This window comes from Balaenoptera ricei, chromosome 1, assembly GCF_028023285.1.
Source record: "Balaenoptera ricei isolate mBalRic1 chromosome 1, mBalRic1.hap2, whole genome shotgun sequence".
NCBI classification, from domain to species: domain Eukaryota; kingdom Metazoa; phylum Chordata; class Mammalia; order Artiodactyla; family Balaenopteridae; genus Balaenoptera; species Balaenoptera ricei.
Genome location: NC_082639.1, coordinates 25,073,876 through 25,094,408, shown reverse-complemented (window position 1 = coordinate 25,094,408; position 20,533 = coordinate 25,073,876). Strand labels below are relative to the sequence as shown.

At 50.1% G+C, this 20,533-nt stretch overlaps 1 protein-coding gene across 2 annotated transcripts; it reads left to right on the top strand.

The window, feature by feature from the left end:
- The first annotated feature begins 1,888 nt into the window (after positions 1 to 1,888).
- PEF1 (penta-EF-hand domain containing 1) lies at positions 1,889 to 18,873 on the top strand. Of its 2 annotated transcripts, XM_059917740.1 has the most exons (5): positions 1,889 to 1,971; positions 10,578 to 10,896; positions 15,326 to 15,481; positions 15,959 to 16,102; positions 17,817 to 18,873. In XM_059917740.1, exons 1-5 carry the CDS (start codon positions 1,948 to 1,950, stop codon positions 18,044 to 18,046), a joined length of 873 nt encoding a protein of 290 aa, XP_059773723.1. In that variant the 5' UTR covers positions 1,889 to 1,947; the 3' UTR covers positions 18,047 to 18,873. The 2 variants fall into 2 exon arrangements, with proteins under 2 accessions (XP_059773723.1, XP_059773727.1); XM_059917744.1 differs by lacking the exon at positions 15,959 to 16,102.
- Positions 18,874 to 20,533: the final 1,660 nt, after the last annotated feature.

Here is a 20,533-nt window from a genome sequence, read left to right as displayed (position 1 = left end):
AGGCGAGAGCGTGGCCAACTCTGGAGCTGCGGGGAATGTGGGACGGCTAGGTGCAGGATGGGACTGGAACTGAGCTTTGAAGGACTGGACTTGGGAGGGCTGCTGGTTCAGGGAAAGGAGTGGTTTGAGCACAAGTCTGGGCATGAACAGGTGCCATAAGCTCATTTTTCAGATCTCTTTACATATTGCTTTCTGACAGCTGAGGAAACAGAGACTCAGAAGTTAAATCACTTGCCCAAGGTCATAGACTTAGCAAGTGGTAAAATCAAGATCCCTGTTCCAAAGAAAGGGGGCTGAATGGTGGAACTGAACACAGGAGTACAGAGCAGCAGACAGCAGGGACTGTAAGACAGGATTGAAAAGGTGAAAGTTGGGCCAAATTGTGAAGGGTCTGGGGTGACAGTGCAGAGGCTGGGCCTTATTTTGCAGATGTAGATGAAGAGGAGCCATTGTAGGCTCTCCCGTGGGCAAGCAGCATGATCAGCACTGTGATTTTGAAAAGTGCCTGGTGTTGACTGAAAAAAATCCACAACATGAGAGTTGTGAGTTAAGTTTTATTCGGGGCAAAATGAGGACTACAGCCCAGGAGACAGGATTTCAGATAGATCTGAAAAACTGCTCCAAAGAGACTGGGGGGAAGGTCAGTATATATGTGATTTTGGTGAAGGGGGAGTACACACAATCAAGCACATATTTCTTGCAGAAGGTTACTGCTAGTCATGAGGGGCAGATGTCACCATGGAGGATTTTATGCTTTTCTAGATACGAGGACATGAAGAATTGGGCTCATAAAATCGTCTCCTGAAAATATCTATCTGAAAACCTGTTCTGCCAGTTTTTCCCAGAGCACAGAGTGCCTCATTCCTGATCTCCACTCTGAACTCCTTTCAGGGGGTGTTGAAGGTCAGCAGCTACAGCAGCTCTTAATTTGATCCTTGTAGAGGCAGATGGCAAGTGCCAATCTGTAGGTGACACTGGCGAGATGGTTAGATGGGCCAGAATGGAAAGCACCTCATAACACTATTAATTAGTTTATTTTTAAAAACTACAGGTCCTGGAGATATAATGACAAGCAAAACCAGACACAATCTGTGCCTGCATGTAAGAACTAACAAATTAAATAAGCATGCAAACAAATGGAGAGCCTGAACCACGAACAGGCAAGTTCATGACTATGAGGTCACTTAGTAACCAGGATTTTACTTACTTTGGCACCAGTCCTCAAGACTTCCCTGATGAGAACTGGGACATTCACTGACCCCCGTTCTCGGCTACACTCTGCCCCTAACCCATAGTGAACTAGGGCAAGTCACTGCTTCTCTGGACCTCAGTTTCCCCATTTATGAAAGAAGGGGCCCTAGATGATCTAATTTCCTTTCCATTCTGATGGTTTGGAATTTTCCTGTCCAAACACCATAGATCCCACTCCAAAGCTACTAACTGACACGTGGTGCCTTGACATTAGAACGCAGTACCTTCTTGTCCTTGCCTCTAGCCTTCCCCGGAGGCCTCCGTCTGTTCCCCGTTGTCACGGTAACCGCCTGGGCCTTCCGCAGGTGGAAACTTGGAGTGACGACAGCAACTACGCCACTATCATGCGTCCCATTTGCCAGGTTAAAACATGGCCACCGCTGCAACACCCCACCCAAGCTTCTCCCTAAATACCCCGGCCCGACCAGCCCTGGAGCCTACTCTAGGGCAGGAAAGAGAGGAACAGGTGCGCCAGGACAGCGAAGATTTCTGGGAACGTCTCCGGATCCTTAGCTTCTCCGGCGTCTCTGGGAGGCACCAGATCGCCGCCCTATAGCGTCACTTCCGTTGACCCATGCGCCCAGGATTGATAGTTGCGGACATCCAATCAGAATAGGACACGCCCCCACGCCCAGGAGGAGGCGGGTTTGAGGCGGAAAGTCCCGCCCCACGGCGACGTGAGACGTCAGAGTCGCCATGGCCAGCTACCCGTACGGGCAGGTGAGTGTGTGAGGGGCGGGCGAATCCAAGTGGGTGCCTCGCCAAGTCCAGGTCCGGGATCCCCTGCTTCTCCTTCTCCCCTCCTCCTCCGCGCCTTTCCCACGCTGAGGTTGGTTTCAACGAGGTTTCGCGCAGGAGAGAAGGGAAAAGGGATGGTCGGTCGCGCCTGGCTCACGTCACGCAGGACTGCACGTCTGGGAGGTCGTGTCGCGCCCCCTTTGACGTCGCGCACGGGCAGATTTGGGGTTCTTGGACCCCACAGAGTCAGGCTGGGCTTGGCCTGGGCCCCATACCTTCCCAGGATCCCGCTGGGACCCCAAGCGGGGTCATCAACGCCAACAGAACGTTTAGAGCACTGGTTCTGTCGGTATCTTTTGGGGAGTCGATAAAAATACACCCTGAACGTACTGCATCTGAATAATCAGGAGAACCTGTGGTTTTAGCAGGCTGCACAAACGAGCTTGTTCGACTACTGAGTCCAACACTTCCATTTCACACATAGGAAAAGTGAAACCCAAGGAGACATGGAATTTATTTGAAGTCACCAGGCAGTTAGGCAGCAGAACCCGGAGCTGTCAGCAAATGCCTTTTCCCCACTTGCCAGCCCATCTTGATCCAGGCAAGAACACCACAGCAAGGTGATTCTGTGGCCAGAATCCGTTGTTGGATAACAAGAGCGTTAGAGTAGTGAAGTGCAGTCTGGAGTCAGAGGAAGGTTCACACCTTGGCTCCATCACTTAAATAGTTTTGAGCCATTGAGCCCTTTCTGAGCTGAAGTTTCCTCCTCTGTAAAATAGGGCCAAATAATAGGATCTACTTCATAGAGCTGTTATGAAGAGTAATGAAGTGATGCTTGTAAAGCATTTGGTACTACGAAGAGTGTGACAGGTGTTACCTTTTAGTATTTTGATTTTTACTAGATTCCTTGAAGGCCAGTGCTGGAAGGGCCCTCAGAAGAGTCCCTTCATTTTAGCTCAGAGAGGGCTCCTGAGTTGCCCGAGATCACACTAACTTAGGAGATAAAACCCATGCAGGAAAAATTGGAAAACAAGGTCACATGGGATATTGCTAAGCGCTGGGCTGAGTGTAATCACATATCAGAAGATGCGGCAAGAGCCCTCGTAGGGAGTGCAGCCCTGTACAGTTTTTGCACACAGTATCTGGACATCCGTTATCTCAATCATGAAGGCTCTGTAAACAGGCTAGCAGGGATTATTCCCCCAATTTATAGCTGAGGAATGAGCCCAAAGAGGTTAAGTGGCTTGCCCAAGGTCACACATAGCAAGTGAGGGAGTTCCCGTGCTAGAACTTAGAGTTTCTGTCATTGCATACTTAGCAGAGGTAGGAAGGAGAGAGGCCAGCCTGGGCTGGGGTTAGGAGGAAGTATAACCTAGCAGTGTTTCCCAAGCTCAGTTGCATTTGCTGAGGCTTGTGAAATGTTAATAAGTATTGCTAATAAAGGAGTATTCTGTGGTTAAATAAGTTTGGGAAATACGCTGTTAAATACAGATGGCCTGTTAACCACAGGCCATCTCAGAATTCTTAATTTGTTAATAGACATTGTAAATTTGCCAGAGAGGGATAGCATATGAAGTGTTTCTTAAACTTACTTAACTATGGAACCCCCCCCACCCCCTTTTAAGTCTGGTCATATGTTGGTGACACTGGTATTCTTGAGGAACACAGTTTGGGAAAACATTGCCATAGTACTTTGTTTCTCAGTGGATGGTCTACATTAGAATCACCTAGGAGCTTGTCAAAAAAGCACATTTTGGGGTTCCACCTCAGACCTATTCTGTACCCAGGAAAGGTCCAAGCATCTACATTTTAATAAGCTTTTGGAGACAATTTGTATGCATCCTAGAAGCAGTGACATAGAAATTAAGAGCCTGAACTTCCAGGTTAGACAGAACTGGGCTAGAATCCTAATTCTACTATTTAATAGTTATACACCCTTGGACGCATCATCTAAGGGCTCTGAGCCTCCGTTTCTTCACTTGTAAAGAGGGAGGAATAGTACTTCATAGGGCTGAAAAGAGGATGAAATATGATAAAGCCTGTAGGGAGCTTGGCGCATTGCTGATACCTAGTGTGTGCCAGAGCGTGGTGGCATAGCTCTTGCTGCTGGGATCACTGTTATCATGCCGTGCTGCCTGGGCTTATGCTCAGTGAAATACTGAAAAGGAGCGCAGAGAGGACTGTGTCTCGAGTAGAGGAAGAAATGCGTTTCTCCCATCATACCTTCTTCGTTCCTCCTATCCAGCTCCTGGTTCACAGTGTTCCAAGAAAGGAAGTGGGTTGTCTGAAAACATCCAAAGGCTTAGTCAGTGCTGCCTCCCCTCCACCCAGTACATAGCCCTGGAGGATTCCAGCCTCTTGTTAGGAGTCAAAACTATAATTTTCTGCTGCGTCCTGCCCCAGGGTCCTCAAGCATGGACTGGGTTTTCGAGGAGTAAAACTCAAGTACCCTTTGGTCCTGTGGGGGAGCCAGCCTGATGGATTTCAGTGCTTAAGAGCTTGGTCTCTGAGGCCAGAGAGATTTGGCTTCAAATCCTTGCTCTGCCATTTCCTTGCAGAAATTTCTGCAGAAGTCTGAGGCTCGGTTTCCCCCTTTTTAAAAATGGGGTCATAAGAGTACCTACCTCAAGGGTTACTGCAAAGATTAAATGAGATAATCCACATAAAGTGCTTGATATGGTGTTTTGGCATATAGTAAATACTCCAAGGGGAAGAGTGATACAGACACGTAAATTGTAGAATCTGTGCGATGAGTATTAAATGGGAGTAAGTGTCAGGCTAGCACAGGAGGGACACCTAACTTAGTCTTGAGGGAAGGAAGTCTTCTTAAAGGAGGTGACATTTAAGCCAAAAACCGAATCTCCAGTAGGAGTTAGCTGGGTGAAGAAAGGCATGGTATTCCAGTGGAGGGAGTAGTATTCACAAAGGCCAGGAAGCAAGTAAGAGAGCCCAGTATTTTGGAAGAATTTAAGGAGATCAGTCTAGTTGTAGTGAAGAGGAGGGGGGGAAAGGGTAAAAAATAAGACCAGAAAGGTAAGCAAGGACCAGATCCTAAAGGGCATTATGTGCCTTTTTGAGGAGTGTGGACTTCATCCTGAGAGTTGTCGGGGAGCTCCTGAAGAGTTTTCTCCCATTCGTGCTTTGAGCGGTGACCGTGGGGCACTGTCGGGGGGGTTGAAGCAGGAGAGACAAGGCAGGGAGACCAGTTTCAAAGCTGTTGAAGTAATCTAGGTGAGAGAACAGTGACCTGGTGAACATGGAGCTGGGAGGTAGAAGTGAGAAAACTTGGTGCCTAATTGAGGTGACGGAGGAAAGGAAAGAGGAGGTGTCCAGGAGGGCATCAGGGTTTCCCTTCACAGCAGTGGGAACACAGAGGGAGGAATAGATTTGGACGGAAGGTCCAGGAGGTTGTTGGATATGAGGTCTGCAGCTCATGAGAGATGAAGCTGGAGAGAAAGATTTTGGAGTGTCAGCAGAGGTGGTAATTGAAGTCTTGGGACAGTTCTTGGCTCGCTGTTTATTGGCTGCAGATTTCTGGCCTTTAAATATTTTAGGAGGTTCTGCTGGTGAATGCCCAAACCACTCCTTCTGTAGTCTTGTGATTGTTTAACCCCTTAGAATGGGCTCTGACCTCCTCCAGCGGGCTGTGGGGTAGTTCCAGAGCACAGGCTTGTGTTTGCAACACAGCCTTGTGTTTGAAACACAGGCTTGTGTTTCCCCTCAGCACTCAGCATGGACCAAACTTTGACACCTCTGGGCTTCACAAGGATCTTGGGGTAGAAGAATGAGCCCTCAGAGCCAAAAGAAAATGTAGGACTTTCTGAGTGGGTTATTTGGGAGGGGGTGAACTCCCCACCACTTGCAGGAATGTAAACACAGATTCCAGATGGTGCTACAGAGATTCCATCATCGACTGAGAGGTTGGACTGGGAGGTCTCTGGGGTCTCTTACAATACTGTGGCTCTCGAATTGGGTCTAGGTGCAGGGGTGAAAACAGAATAAGATTCTTCTGAGTCTCCCTGGTTTCTGGGCTTGAAGCCTCTGAAAGATTACCTAATCCAACCCTTTCCCCTTCAACCCCTCCCACTGTAGAAATCCATCATATCTGACACATATTTAGGACAGTCTCTGGCACTGGCATGTGGTAGACACTCACTCATTTGTTGTGAACACCCAGAAGAGGGTAGAGTGGTGGAGTCATGCAGACCCTGTTTTGAAGCTTACCAGTTCTAGCTGTGTCATCACAGGCACATGATTAAACTCTGCACCTTAATTTTCTCATCTGTAAAATGGGGATCATAGCACTTACCTCATAGGACTGAGGATCAGTGAGAGCCTTAATAAAATGTTAATTGCCCTTTCCCCCCACCCAAATTTATCAAATGTAGTTTATTTGCAATCAGTAAAGACCCAGGGTTAGTTTTCTGTAATGTTTTGGAAACCATGGTTGCTGAACTCTTCCTGTCTTTTTTTTTTTGGACAGTCTTGTGTTTATCAGCATGAAATGCTCTTGGAAAAACTCTTCAAAGGGTTGGCAAATGGCATGGAGTAGTATAAAAGAACATGGAATCAGGGACTCTGGTTTTCATTTCTGGTTCAGACATTTACTAACAACTCAGTGGCCCTGGGAACCCTCTTCCCCAGCCTGGAATCTCGTGGTTTTACTTTCTTCGTCCTCTGGTGCAAGCTAGAAACCTGAGTCATTCTAAACACTTCCCTTTCCTCACTGCCCCCTCCATCGCTTCTCTAACCTAATTAGTTGCCAAGTCATGTCTAGTCTATCTCTGAAATAGCTTCAGAATCCATCCCGTTCTCTCTGAGTCTGCTGTCTGGTTCAAGCCCTGCCTGTCCAGCACCTGGGCTGCCGCCTCCCCCGCTAGTTCATCCTCCACACCCGCCGCTGCTTAGTTCTTTAAACAAGGCCCGATCACGTTTCTTCCCTGTTGGAAACCCTTCTGTAGCGCTCTGTTTCCTCCGGCATAAAGCTCCAAATCTTTTGAGTGGTATTCATTTGTTCACATTTTTATGGCGGCTTGCCGGTGCCAGACTCTGTGCTGGACCCTGGGCTACCGTGATGAATGAGGCCACTGTCTGCCCCTGGGGAGCTCACTGTTGTGTGACAGAGAGAAACTGCTCTAAGGTGCACCAGCTAACTGAAATGCAGCAGGGCAGGCGATTAGACAAGGAGCATGTAAAGAGCTTGCCTTTCTGAGTTCACTCTGCGTTCTTGCCCCTGCCACCTGCTTTTTAGCCCACTCCCTGACTACTCCATGCTCGCTCATAGGTCTGTGCGTTTGTCTTTCTTCTTCCGTCTGGAATGTCCTTTGCTGCCTTCCTTTTGGAGAATGCCTGTGCATCCTTCAGTGCCAGTTCCACTATTATTCCTGCCTCTTCCAGGAAGCCTTCCTTGACCCACTGCCTACATGTGTTCATTTGATTGCTCGTTTATCATTTGACAAACAGAACCAATTCCCCTGCCCATGCCTTCTTAATAGCATTTAAGTAGATTTTTCTGATGACACTGATCAGATTGTATCATAATTATCTGGAGCTCCTCAAGGCCAGGCCCTGTTTAGTTTCGTGCCCCCTGGCCTAGCACAGAGCCTAACACAACATTGTTGCTCTGTAAATGCTTGCTGAATGAATGAAGTCTTTTAACAGTTGTGCACCTCAGTTTCTTCATCTGAAAATAGGCCTACTAATACCTTCCTTTTTTCTGTTAGAGGATTGTTGGCAGAATTTTACCAGTAGCATTTGTGTGTATGTGAAAGTGCTTTGTAAACTACACGTAAGGGCTTTAATGCAGGGCAGAAAGGAAAGGGTTTAGTTGCGGCCAGGCTGCACCAGACCCCTGGATTGTGATAGGACCAAGATCAGAAGACCGGCCGGCAGCACTAGCTTGGTTGTCGTGGGGTCGTTTCCTGGGAGAAGGGCTGTGCCTCAGGTGTCCTAAGCCAGGAACAGTTGATGGGTTTGCTCACACGACTTCTTGTGGAGCAGCAACTTCCTGGCTTGGTGTCCAGCCTGTTCTTCGGGTGTGCCCAGACTCTGCGGAGTCCCCATCCCCTTTTCTACCCTACACTGGAATCCTGTGCCCTATTGCTTAAGGAAAGAGCACCGTGGCAGTAGGTGGTGGGAGTCAGTGGACTGGGGTGTGGACGGGGAGTGATCTGCCTCTGCCTTAAGCTCACAGCGTTTCTTAAGCCAGTCTCTTCCCCTCACCTGGCCTTAATTTCCCATCTGTAAACTGAAGGGGTTAGGTTGAAGAGGTCTTCTGGGCACCTCTCCCATCACACCTCTCCAGCTCCCTTGGGAATCTTTATTATTCTTTAAGTCCTAACCCAAATGCTGCTTTCTTCTGGAAACCCTCCCCGATTTCACTCTCCTTTGTGGTCCCATGGCACATGGCTTATGTGTCCATTTTAAACACCTGTTTCCTTATGCTGTTTTGTTAAATGTTACAGAGTGTGTTTCAGTGCCTCTCCTATTAATTGAGCTCCTTCGAACATTTCACTCTCCTTTATACACACCCCCCGCCCCAAGAGTTTACCTGGCCCAGGGCTTTGCTGATAGTAATAATAATAATTAATATAACAGTAGAGCTATGATTTATGCCGGACGCTGTTGTAAGAACTGTTTCTTGTATTAATGGTTTTCAGAGTGCCTTTTGAATCACTGGTGGGGGTTCTGCAGGGCTCACTCACAGCCTAGCAAGGGAGAGGCCTACGTGGTCAGGGCTCTGGGACCCCCACCTCCAACCAGAGCAACTTTCTCTTGTCAGTTTTTAAATATTTTTATTCATCAAAAGGTTCTTTAGGGAATTCCCTGGTGGGCCAGTGGTTAGGATTCGGCGCTTTCACTGCCGTAGCCCGGGTTCAGTCCCTGGTTGGGGAACTAACATCCTGCAAGCCGCGTGGCCAAAAAAAAAAAGGGTGGGGTGGGGTGGGGTTCTTTAGCTAAAAATTTAACTAACAAAATTCTGCTGTATACATTTCTTGTAATCTGCAGAACAATTCAATGAGGAAGGGATTATTATATTTTGCTTGTGAGGAAACAGGCTTAGAGAGATTAAGCCACTGACCCATGGTCATGAGCTCAGCTGATGAGAGCAGAGTTTTGAATTGAGATTTGCCTGTGACTTCATTATCTGTGAAGGAGTCTTGCTACGAGCTGTGGCAGCTTCCAGGGCAGAAGAGTGTCCACGATGCTGAGTGGGGAAGGTGGAAGGGCATGCTTCCGGCCCTCCCTCAAGAAGCCTCTCCTCCCCAAGCAAGCAGACTCTCTTGAGATGAAGTGTGACTTTGGCCTTAGCCTTGAGGGTAACTGTCCTGGAAGCTATCAAACGCAATTAAAAGAGAAAATCCAGGCTTGTACTGGCTAGGCCACTGGTGTGCCTTACGGGTTGATCTAAAACGTGTCCAGATGGTACCATCCTCACGATGCTCGGAGCCGAGCGCAGTTGCTCTTTATGCCCTTGAGCTCAGCCTGTCTGCAGATGTGTTGAGGCTGTGCTCCACTAGGCCATTTAGGGAGATGGAGCCGAACACTCTGAGCCTCAGGGATCCCTGGCTAGTGGCGTGGGGACAGGGACAAGAGAGGGAGGAGTGCTCCCATGTATGCTCTACTGTTTACATGGCCTGCGCTTAGCAGCCAGGAGACCTGGACTCTGGCCCCAGCCCCTCCACACGGTTGTTGTGTGATTTTTCTGGACTTGAGTTTCCTCCTCCATAGAAGAGTGCTACTATTAATAGTTACTGTGTATTGAGTGCTTACTTTGTGCTAGGGCCTGTGTCAGAGCCCGTCACGTGACCGACCTCATTTCATTCACATACTAACCTGGAGGTAGGCAGGCACTCTTAGAGCCAAGGATATTGAGGCTTAGAGAGGGTAAGTCATTAGACCGGTTAGTAAGTGGCAGACCGCAAGCTTGAACTGGTCTTTTTCTCTCTTAACCATGGGCCTATATTGCCTTAGGAATAGGGTCTTGCCTACCTGTCTCACAGGGCCATGAATGAGGCTGGGGAAATGGTTTTGCATCATGAGCTAGAGTAGGGTAAGGAAGACATGCTGTGGATGAATCCATGCTATAGATACATCATTTGTGACTGAAGAGGGTCAGGGGCATGGGCTGGAGATCACATTTGCACTGTGAATTCTGCGGATAGAGATGGGGGTACCACAGGGTGTGGATTTGGAATTCAGTTTGATTAATTTGCCCGCTCATTCATACAATAAATATTTATTGAGCATCTGTTCTGCACTGGGGTCTGGGGATAAAGGGATAAAGTGGCAAACCAGACATGATCCCAGCCCTTGTGGAGCCCCTTGGTGTGCAGGGAAGGGCAGCCAGGAGGGCAGGTATCCAGCCCTACCTCTGCAGGTCAGTGGCAGTGTGACCTTGGGTAAGTTGTATCTCCTCCAGAAGCCTCAGGTTCCCCATCTGAGCAATGGGGTCATGATTCCAGTCCAGTTCAGCCCATAGGATCAGTTGAAAGAAAGGCAGTGGCAGTGCCTTATAACTGTAAAGTGCCATACTGTGGCTAGTTTCTGGCCCTGTCATTCTGACTGATATCTTGCTCTTCTTGCAGGGCTGCCCAGGAGCTGGAGGACAAGCACCCGGAGCCCCTCCGGGTAGCTACTACCCCGGACTCCCCCATGCTGGAGGGCAGTATGCTAGCGGGGTAACCCCTGGTGGCGGATATGGAGGAAGTCCTGCCCCTGGAGGGCCTTATGGACCACCAGCTGGTGGAGGGCCCTATGCACACCCCAACCGTGGGGGGCTCCCTTCTGGAACTCCGGGAGGACCATATGGTGGCGCGGCCCCAGGGGGCCCCTATGGACCACCACCTCCAAATTCCTATGGTGCCCAGCATCCCGGGCCTTATGGACAGGGAACACCTCCTCCAGGTAAGTAGGGATCTTGGACTCCAGGTGCCTCTGACCTTGTTCTGAGTTATCCAGGGCCCTTCCTTGCCCTCCTTGTGGATGTGCAGGCAGCCTGGTCTCCGGCACCTTAGCATCTTGTCTCTAGCTTAGCTTGCATTAGCAGAATGAGAAGTCTGTTAATTAGCTTTGCTGTGGTAACAACAACTCCTAAGTCTCTGGCTCACAATGGCAAATGTTTATTTCTGTTCCTTGCTCACACTTATTTACTCTTGGTTACATGTCGGCAGCTGCAGGCTTGGCTGCTGAGGTTCTGCTCCACGTGTCTTTTCTTTCCAGGATCCAGGCTGGAGGAGCAGCCCCTATTTGGGATATACTGTTTTTGTGGCAGACAAAAAGAGCAGGAGAGCTAGCAGGAACGCACGATGCCTCCTAAAGCTTCTGCTTTGAAGTACATTATATCTCTTCCACTCACGTTTATTGGCCAAACCACATCCTCTGGTCAAGCCTGACGTCAGTAGGATGGGAATGGATACTCCTCTCACTGGAGGGGCTCTGCAGGCCACCAGGCAGTGGAGAGGATGTACCATGCTCTTGCAGGGAAGCAGGGGAGGGAGTAGATAAGCAAATGATTGGAGATAATGCTATAGTCTACTGTGGGGAGAAACCCCATTTCTGTATAAGAGAGACTGACTACTGTATGTAGAAAGGTAAGATAGTATAGTTGTTGAAAGCTTGGGCTTTTGAGATCAGATCACTTACTGACCTGACCAAATTACTTCATCTCTTTAAGCCTCAGTGTCCACATCTGTAAAATGTGTAAATGTCACTACCTCACAAGATTGTTAATAAAGATTAAATGAGAAGTTGCAGGTAAACACTGGGCACAGTGTATGGCAAATGGGAGGGGCTTAGTAAACAGTGTTCTGTGAGAGGACTCGTTCTGGAGCATTCTCAGCAACGAGGTATTTGGCATTTAATGTGATAGCAGATGTGGCAAGGGCTGTACCACTGAAAGATGCCGAGGCAGTCAGGAGAGTGATAGGATGAGATAGGGGAAGGATAAAGAGCAGAGACAGTAAAGCTGAGGTACTGGACAAATGGGGGCTGGGGAGGGGGCTTGGCAACTCAGTGGAGGCAGAGAATCTTAGGTGGGGCTTCAAGCTCAGTGAACATTTCTGAATGATTTCAGACAGGGGGTTGGGGAAGGTGAGCTCCCAGACCCCTGTGTCCTCCCAAGCTCATTCAGTCAGCCTCTTCACAATGCTTGTTCCCAGGAGACCACACCAGCAGCGAGGCAGCCTGGAACCACTCTGGTGCACCTGAAGGGCCTCCAGGGAATGGTACTGCTGGGAAGCTGCAGCATCTTAGCATACACTCCCAGCAGGTGGCCGAGGGAGAGGCTCAGACCTTGGGGGTTCTAAACACTGTGAGCCAGTGGCATTTATCTTGTCAGAGCCGGAGCTGCTGGCTGTTTGCTTTCAGCTCAGAAGCTTCCTGGTGGATTTCCTCCTCCTTTTAAAATTTTGTTTCCGAGCCTGCATGAGGTCACTGCAGGGAAAGAAACCCCTGGCTGTGAGGCTTATCCCTGCAGGGCCTGAGGCCAGAGATAATGGGGCTGCAGCGGAGAGGAGAAATGTGCTTCAGACTCTTAACTGCTCACCCTCTGCAGCTTCCTCTCTCCTCTCCAGTGCGGCCCGTGAGCCCCTGGAGCAGTGCTTCTTTTTTCTTTTTTTAAATATTTATTTATTTATTTATTTGGCTGCGCGGAGTCTTAGTCGCGGCACAGGGGATCTTCGTCGCAGCGTGCAGGATCTTTTTTTTCAGTTGTGGCATGCGTGCGGGATCTAGTTCCCTGACCAGGGATCAAACCCGGGCCCCCTGCATTGGGAGTGCGGAGTCTTAGCCACTGGACCACCAGGGAAGTCCCTGGAGCAGTGCTTCTTAAAGTATGATCCATATATCACCTGCAGTGGAGTCACTTGGAGGCCCCACCTTAACCCCGCTGAATACAGGGTCTAAATGTTGAACACCACGCTCTGCAAGAGAGGTTTGACCCTTAAAGGTGCCTCATTGCCCACAGGGAAGATCCTAAGGGCACTCGACTCCCAACGGGCCTTTCCAGACCCTCTCTCTCCCATCAACCCCAGACCCCTTGGAGTACTCTGAACACACTCTGTGCCTTTGCCACATGCTTTTTCTTTTCCCCATCGTAACTCTTAATCATCCTTTCAGACCCAGTTTAAATAGGCCTTCCTCCACGAAAATGTGACTGCACACATTCCAGGCCCTTTGTGAAAACTTTACTTTGCTGTTATCTCATTTAATCATCACAGCAACCCTGGGAAGTAGGTCCATTTTAGAAATGGGGGAATCAGTATTCAGAGAGTGAAACAATTCCTCTAAGCCACACAGGTTAGTAAGGATCTTTGCTCTCTTCGCTTCCAGAGCCTGAGCTGTTCTATGCTGACTGTGCAGACCACATGTTACAGAGACTCTCCTGCCTCTGGCTGTGACCTCCTCTCCCCCATGGCACAGCAGCTCTTTTAGGAAAGAGGGTGGGGCCTGTCTGGATTTCCCATCCGAGGAAGTCAGACTAGTCCCTCAGTCAGGCAAACCTTTATCCTTCTGGCCTTACTTTGGGGACTGGGCAGTGGTTTCTGTGCTGTCTCTGATACTGCCTTGTGTGAAGGAGCCCTCAGTCAACTCAGCAGGTTTACCAATACTGTGTAACTCTGGCTTTTTCCCAAGACAGTCTTCTGTGCTTCTCTGCTTTCACCTGCCACCTTCTCCCCTCACCCCCAGCCCACCCTGCATGTCTTTCCAAATGAATGATCCTTTCTTCTGACGTACACACAAAGCTCCCAGACACACAAAGCTGTTTGAACCATGACAGCAACACTAATAATCAGCAGTTATATAGTGCTTGGATGGTGCCAGGTGTTGATCTAAGGGTTTTCATGTATTAATTATATCTTCATAATAATAACCTTATGGAGTAGATGCTATTGTGCTTATCATTTCACAGATAAGAAAACTGTAACACAGAGAACTTCAATAACTTAACCAAGGCCGCACATGGGAGAGCTGGGACTTGAACCAGGAGGCCAATTCTAGCATGAATTGAGCACCTCCCCTTTCTGTGTCCAGCTCTGTGCTAGCCCGTGGGGATTCAGAGATGAGTTAGGCTGGGATCTTGCCCACAAGTTGCTCCAAGTGTAACCTGGAAAGAGTAGGAAAAAACATGTACACTGGAGTGATCAGGGCCATAGAGAGGAGTACAAAGGAGAGAGGAAGGAGGCCTGTCCAGGGATGGAAGAAGAGGAAAGGCTTTATAGAAGGAGCAGCATTTTATTCGGGTTTTGAAGGGTGGGTGGGAAATGGATGCAAAGAGATGAGGGAGAAGAGGGTATGAGACAGAGAGAACTTGGTGAGGTGAGTAAAGGCTTCCTAGGGACCTGTGAAGGTCTGGGTAGGACCAAGTGTCTTACTTACTGCATCTAGGCTGGAACAGGCAGAGGGGGACAGAGTAGGGATAGAGTGACAGGTAGATGGGGGTAGACCACATTGTGGGGAAACTGGAATGCTGGACTTTATTTTGTAGACAGTGGGGAGCCTTTGAAGAGTTCTGAGTTGAGGTGGGGGGAAATTGGTGAGAACAGAGTGGAATTTTACAAAGATTACTCGGCAACAAGTGCTAAATGGTGGAGAGTCGCTGTCGTGAGGATTTGGTTAGGATTTTGGGTTTGTTCCACAGTCAGGTGAGAGGTGTCTGAATCAGGGCAGGTGTAGTAGGAACAGGGAGGAGTTGATACCTGTGTATGGAACTGGCAGCTCTTTGGATGTGTGGGGTGAGGAGGTGTCAGAGATGTCCGCAGGGAGGTTTGGAGATGGGGACAGGCATCGGAGGTGATGGGGAGGGAAGAGACATGGAGCTCTGTGGCCACCCACGTTCTGGTAGCTCTTGATAGAATATGCCAGCTCTCCTGGTGCCAGAGATGGACCAGACCTGGTTCCCACCCCAGCGAGCTCCCTGCTGCCTGACTCTCAAAATGCTTGTCTCTGGGCTGTGCGTGTTAGGTGCTCAGCAAACATTTTTGGGGAAGAGATGATCCCCCTTTTCAGAGAATTCTTAATCTGCCGGACAAGTCCCTGTTCCTTAGAAACTTAAAAATCAAATAGAGAAGTGGCTGGAGCACTGTAGGAAAAACCTGAAGGATTTGTGGAGTAGAAATCAACCGCAAATACTCGTGAGTTTACACAGAAGGTCCTCTTCCATTAGAGTAAGGATGTTGTCTTGATGGAAGACAGGGAGTGGGTAGGCAGATTTGTGAGACTTTTGAGGTAGGGAAAACCTGTAGCTGGGGGGCACTGAGGCTGACCTTCCCAGCATTTCTGTGGATTGGTCTTGAGACCTGCGTCTGACTCCCCTGGCGGGCACCCGTTCCTGCAGGTGGTGCCCCTCCCGGTGTGGATCCCGAGGCTTACTCCTGGTTCCAGTCAGTGGACTCCGATCACAGTGGCTGTATCTCCATCAAGGAGCTGAAGCAGGCCCTGGTCAACTCCAACTGGTCCTCATTCAACGACGAGACATGCCTCATGATGATAAGTGAGTCCTAGCCCTTCCTCACGGGCTCCGGCTGGGGCAGAGCCACCTCCTGTCTGACGGTAGGTGGGTGGGAGGCCATTCTGAGGAGAAATCTTTTGGCCAGGGAGGATTTCTGGCAGGAAACTGGGTTCAAGGTGAGATTCCTTAGGGAGCTTTTTTCCTTAGATCTTTTCTCAAGTTCTAGACCTTGCTGAATCATAGGCCAGCTCAGTTTCTCAATCTGCAGAATGGGACTCCCTGTCCTGGTGGGAGATGGCAGGGAGGGGGTCAGCTGCCAAGCCTGCGGAGAAGATGCAGTTCTGGCAGGGGTGGAGGCTGGTATGGTACTTGATGAGGGTGCATCTTGGGTACTGGCATCTGGGCCTCAGGCCTGTGGTTCTGTGGAGCGTCCTACTCCAGCCTGGGGAGAAGGGAGCCTCAGTGGTATCTGAGGACCCTTGGCCTAGTCTTGAAGCCTTCTTTCCCTCCCCGCCCAAGACATGTTTGACAAGACCAAGTCAGGCCGCATTGATGTCTACGGTTTCTCAGCCCTGTGGAAGTTCATCCAGCAGTGGAAGAACCTCTTCCAGCAGTATGACCGGGACCGCTCGGGCTCCATTAGCTACACAGAGCTGCAGCAAGGTGAGGGCCTGGCAGGGACTCAGCGGACAGGCACAGCCGGATGTTTCTCTTTACTCTCTAAGACAGAGCAAGGGGTTCTCTCTAGCCTCTGGCTACCACGTGTCCAACTGCACTGCAAAACGCTGCCCTCAGCACAGGCCCTCTCCCCACCTCTTCTGTGACCTGGCTGGGCCGTGAGCCCAGTCCAGGGCAGGGAAACGATCAGGGCTGGACTCTCTGGCGATGGGATTCCTGGCAGCACCAGGTGAGACAGGCCCAGCTGGCAGGGAGCCTTGGGGATGGAAACTCAGCAGCCCAGGGCACTTTGAGACTGGGACATGTGGCTCGTGTGGCTCTTTCCTCTCTAGTTTCTAGCATGCAGAATGGAAAGAGCCCTGTAGAGGGGCTCAGAAAGGTGGCTTCTGTTTCTAGCCCTGCTAGAAGGCAATTTCATTCCCAGCTTTGGGACCCGGACCACTCTAAAAGTTGCAGTTGGCTAAGATGACCTGAGGCCACAGCTCCAGGTCTGGTTCCAATTCTGACTCCAGAGGATGGTTGGTTAGTGTGGGGATGAGAACTGGACAGGGAGCTTTGCCACCTGAGAGGGAGAAAGGGCTCCCCAGAGAACCCAGCCCCTCGCCCTGGCCGTGGATTTCAATCAGACTAAGGAGCCTGGGGGCGGGAGCGGGGGGAGGGGGAGCTCCCTAGTGGAAGGGAAAGGAGGTGACCTGTTCTGAGCACCTACTCTGTTGTCAGGTAATGGTCTGGTGATGGATATTTGTAAGGGTGATATTATCACAGGAAAGCTAATATTTATTGAATGCTTGCTATGGGCCAGGTACCGTAATAAGCTTTTTTCATATATTACATCATTCTTTCTCCCCATGTGATAGGTACTGTTTCTTATTCCCCATCCTTAGATGAAGGATCTCTTATTATTACCCTTTTACAGGTGAGAAAACTGAGGCTTAGTCTAGGTGACTTGCCCAAGGGCCACATAGCAAAAGGGGAGCTGAGACTTTAGCCTGAGCTGGTAGATTATACAGAGAGGAAGAAGGAAGCATCCCAGGTGGAGGGACAGGAGGAGGAGCAGCATGGAGGCTGTGACCTTGGAGCTGCCCAGCAACCTCGCCTGGGGAGATGGTGATGATTTTATTACTTTTAGCAAATAACACTTACTGGGTGCTTATTATGTGCCAGGCACTACACCAAATCCTTTGCATGATCACCTCCTTTAATCCTTACTAGAACCTACAAGGTAAGTATTATCCCGATTTTAGAGATGATAAGACAGGGATTAGCAAGGGTTAATAAGCAACTTGCAGAGGGGCTGCCTCGACTCCAGAGCAGGCCCTCATAGCCTCATGCTGAGCCGCCTCTGATGTGTGTCCGCTCGGGGCAGGGTGACCCGAGGGGGCTCAGGCTTCCGTCTGTTATAGAGATGAGTCAGAGATGGGCGTGGACAGACTGGTGTCATTCTGGGACCCTGCGGGCCCCTAACTGAACAGACAACAGAGATTTTGAGAAAGAGGGATGGGGGCCTTCCAGCTCAGGGGAGCATCCAGAGCCCCTGTTGTGCTCCTGCCATTTTGGACAGCCCCTCGGGACATCTGTCCTGTTTCTGCTTTGGTGCCAGTCCCCCAGAAGTTCCTGAGGTGCTGTACTCCGTGGAGCTGGTTGATGGCGGTGCTCACGGCAGGTTTTTGTGTCTGCTCTTTGTGCCCCTCCTCTCCAGCTCTGTCCCAGATGGGCTACAATCTGAGCCCCCAGTTCACCCAGCTCCTGGTCTCCCGCTACTGCCCCCGCTCCGCCAGTCCTGCCATGCAGCTAGATCGCTTCATCCAGGTGTGCACCCAGCTGCAGGTGCTGACCGAGGCCTTCCGGGAGAAGGACACAGCTGTGCAGGGCAACATTCGGCTCAGCTTCGAGGACTTCGTCACCATGACAGCTTCTCGGTTGCTATGACCAGCCCATCTGTAAAGTGGGGAGTGCACCAAGGGACTTTTCCTGGCTCCTAGGGTGGGAGAAGCATGTGGGCCACTCTTCATTTCCTGCCCTTCCTAGAAAAAGAATTCTCCCTTGCCTGATTCAGCATTGTTCCCAAAGAGGGCTGGGAGTCTGCGTCATAGCCACCAAGTAGTGGGGACCTGGGCTGAGGCCACACAGGTAGGGGCCTGACCTAGGAGAGGACTGGAAATTGAATGTCCTTTTACATCCCTGAGTATTTAAACGGCACAGCCTTGCGCCAGGTGCAAGAGGTGCTGGTCATTGCAACGGGGTTAGTGTCCAGTCAGCTGACTCCAGCCTCTAGCTTTTCCTTCTGTGCCCTGACGCCAGTGGTAAGTGTTCATCAGCCTCTTACCATTAGCACCTGCGTTCCCTCACCCATGCTGTCTTGTCAGATGAACCCAGTTTCTCCAAAATGGAATCTGACCAGGGTGAGAGATTTGCCCATGGGACCAGTGGCTTGGATTCCACCCGCCACAAGTCCGTGTGTGTTGACTTCTAGCTACCTGCTCAGGGAGCTTGGGCAGTCTGCTCTCTGAGCATCTTTGGCCAGGCTACCCCTCTGCAGCTTGGACCCCTCATACTTGCCTGCCATCCTCTGCTTGGCTTCAGTCCCCAGGGGACAAGTTGCTACCTCCCACTGCCAATGCTTTTTTTTTGTGTGTGTGTGGTTTTTTTCATTTGGGGCCAAAAGTTTGGTGCAACTGTAAGCTTCAATACAAGAATAAAACTCTGGAGTTCCACATTTTCCACCACACCTTCCCAGTTACAGGTTCATATGCTTATCCATTGAGTCACTCATTTATTCTTTCATTCAACGAATATTTAAGTACATAGTATGTACCACGCCGTGCAGAAAGAAACAGCTCAGGGGGACATGCCTCCACAGGGCTGCTCTCACTGGGGTGAAGTTAAGTGTAACTTAACTTCAGGTTAAGTCTAACCTTGCCAGGTTCAGTCCAAGAAGCTGACCGTGTGTTTTACAACAGTTTTAGGGCTGGCGTTCTGGGCTAGAAGCAGCCACCCCAGACTTTTCACAGCCTGGCCTTTTTATTATCTCAAACCCTAGTTTTAATCTTCCAGACAAACTGCATTTATGAAGTCATAACTTTCTCCCCATTTTTATTAAGCGCAGACCTCTGTACTTGCCAGCTGGATCTTCAGATCAGCTTGATAATCAGTCTATACCAAATGTCTACAGTGATCTGACAAAATTTCAATCAGAAGCCAAGACACCAGACGTTTTGGTTTGATTGGGGGACCTTATGATGGGTAATGGTGAGCTAATCCTTTCATTTTGGGGGATGAAGATAAGAAAACAGGCTCTCCTCCCTGCTTGGTTGGGGAAGCAGCTCAGTGAGGCCTGGCAGGTATGTCAGGCTTAGCCAGTTCAGCCTCGGTTCTCCTCTGGGCTGCTGTCATGCTAGGATCCTAGAGTTAGGTGGAATCCAGTTCCCAGAGGCCAGGCCCCATGCAGAGCTAGAACCCCCTCCATTACCCCACTTTGAGTCTGGTCTCTGCTTGCCAACCTCCAATGACAACTCAGTGCCTTTCCAGGCAGCCCATTTCCTCCTAGACTAGGAGGACTTCTTCCTGATGTGGATTCCAAATCCCACCACCTTGAAAACACTACCCATTGGCTATGGTTTTCTCTCTTGGGCCACCCAGAACATATTTCACCCCTTTCTGCATGCCAGTCCTCTAGATATCTGGAACCTGCCACCGCATTCCCCCAGGTCCTCCCTTCCCTAGGCCAGATAGTCCCGGGCTCTCCAGAAGCTGTTCACTGAGCTTCATTCCATGGCATCCTGGTCACCTCTGAGTTCATCTGAGTCCCCCAAAATGGAGGCCCGAGGCCCACCATGGTGCTGGGTTCAACCCACAGAGAATAGAACTGCAGCCATTAGGGGAAGCTTCTGTTGTTTCTTTGCTCCCACTGAGCCAAGTGTTTACTGAAACCTGTGTCTAGAACAGTGTCGATCATACTCTGTCACCTTTGTGATCAGCTGGGGCTGAGGAGCCCAGGACCTGGGTTCTTCCTTGTGGGCATGGTTGGTTCTGGGCTTGGGGGTCAGCCCTCACACCTCATTCCACACACTGCCCCTCCAAGCCTGGCTACAAACTTGACAAACAGCTTTGGATCCTAAGGCTAGCGGGAGGGGAGTGGAGAATGGGCGGGACACCCTGTACCCTCTGGCAACAGCTGCACATCTGTGGCAATGTTCACGTGAGCTGGGCTGGCGAGTCATCTGGAGAGCAGGAGGATGTGCTCAGACCACTCCCTCCACCTGCTCTGCCTACGAGGAGGGGTGCTAAAGCATTCCTGGGCTGGGCCCCTGGCAGGAGCCGCGGTTTGCCCCACTTCTTGACGGGTGAGGTCATTAATCAGGTTAAGCAGACCCAGCGGTGCGCATGGCCGAGCTGGCCTCTGCCAGATGTCTCCCG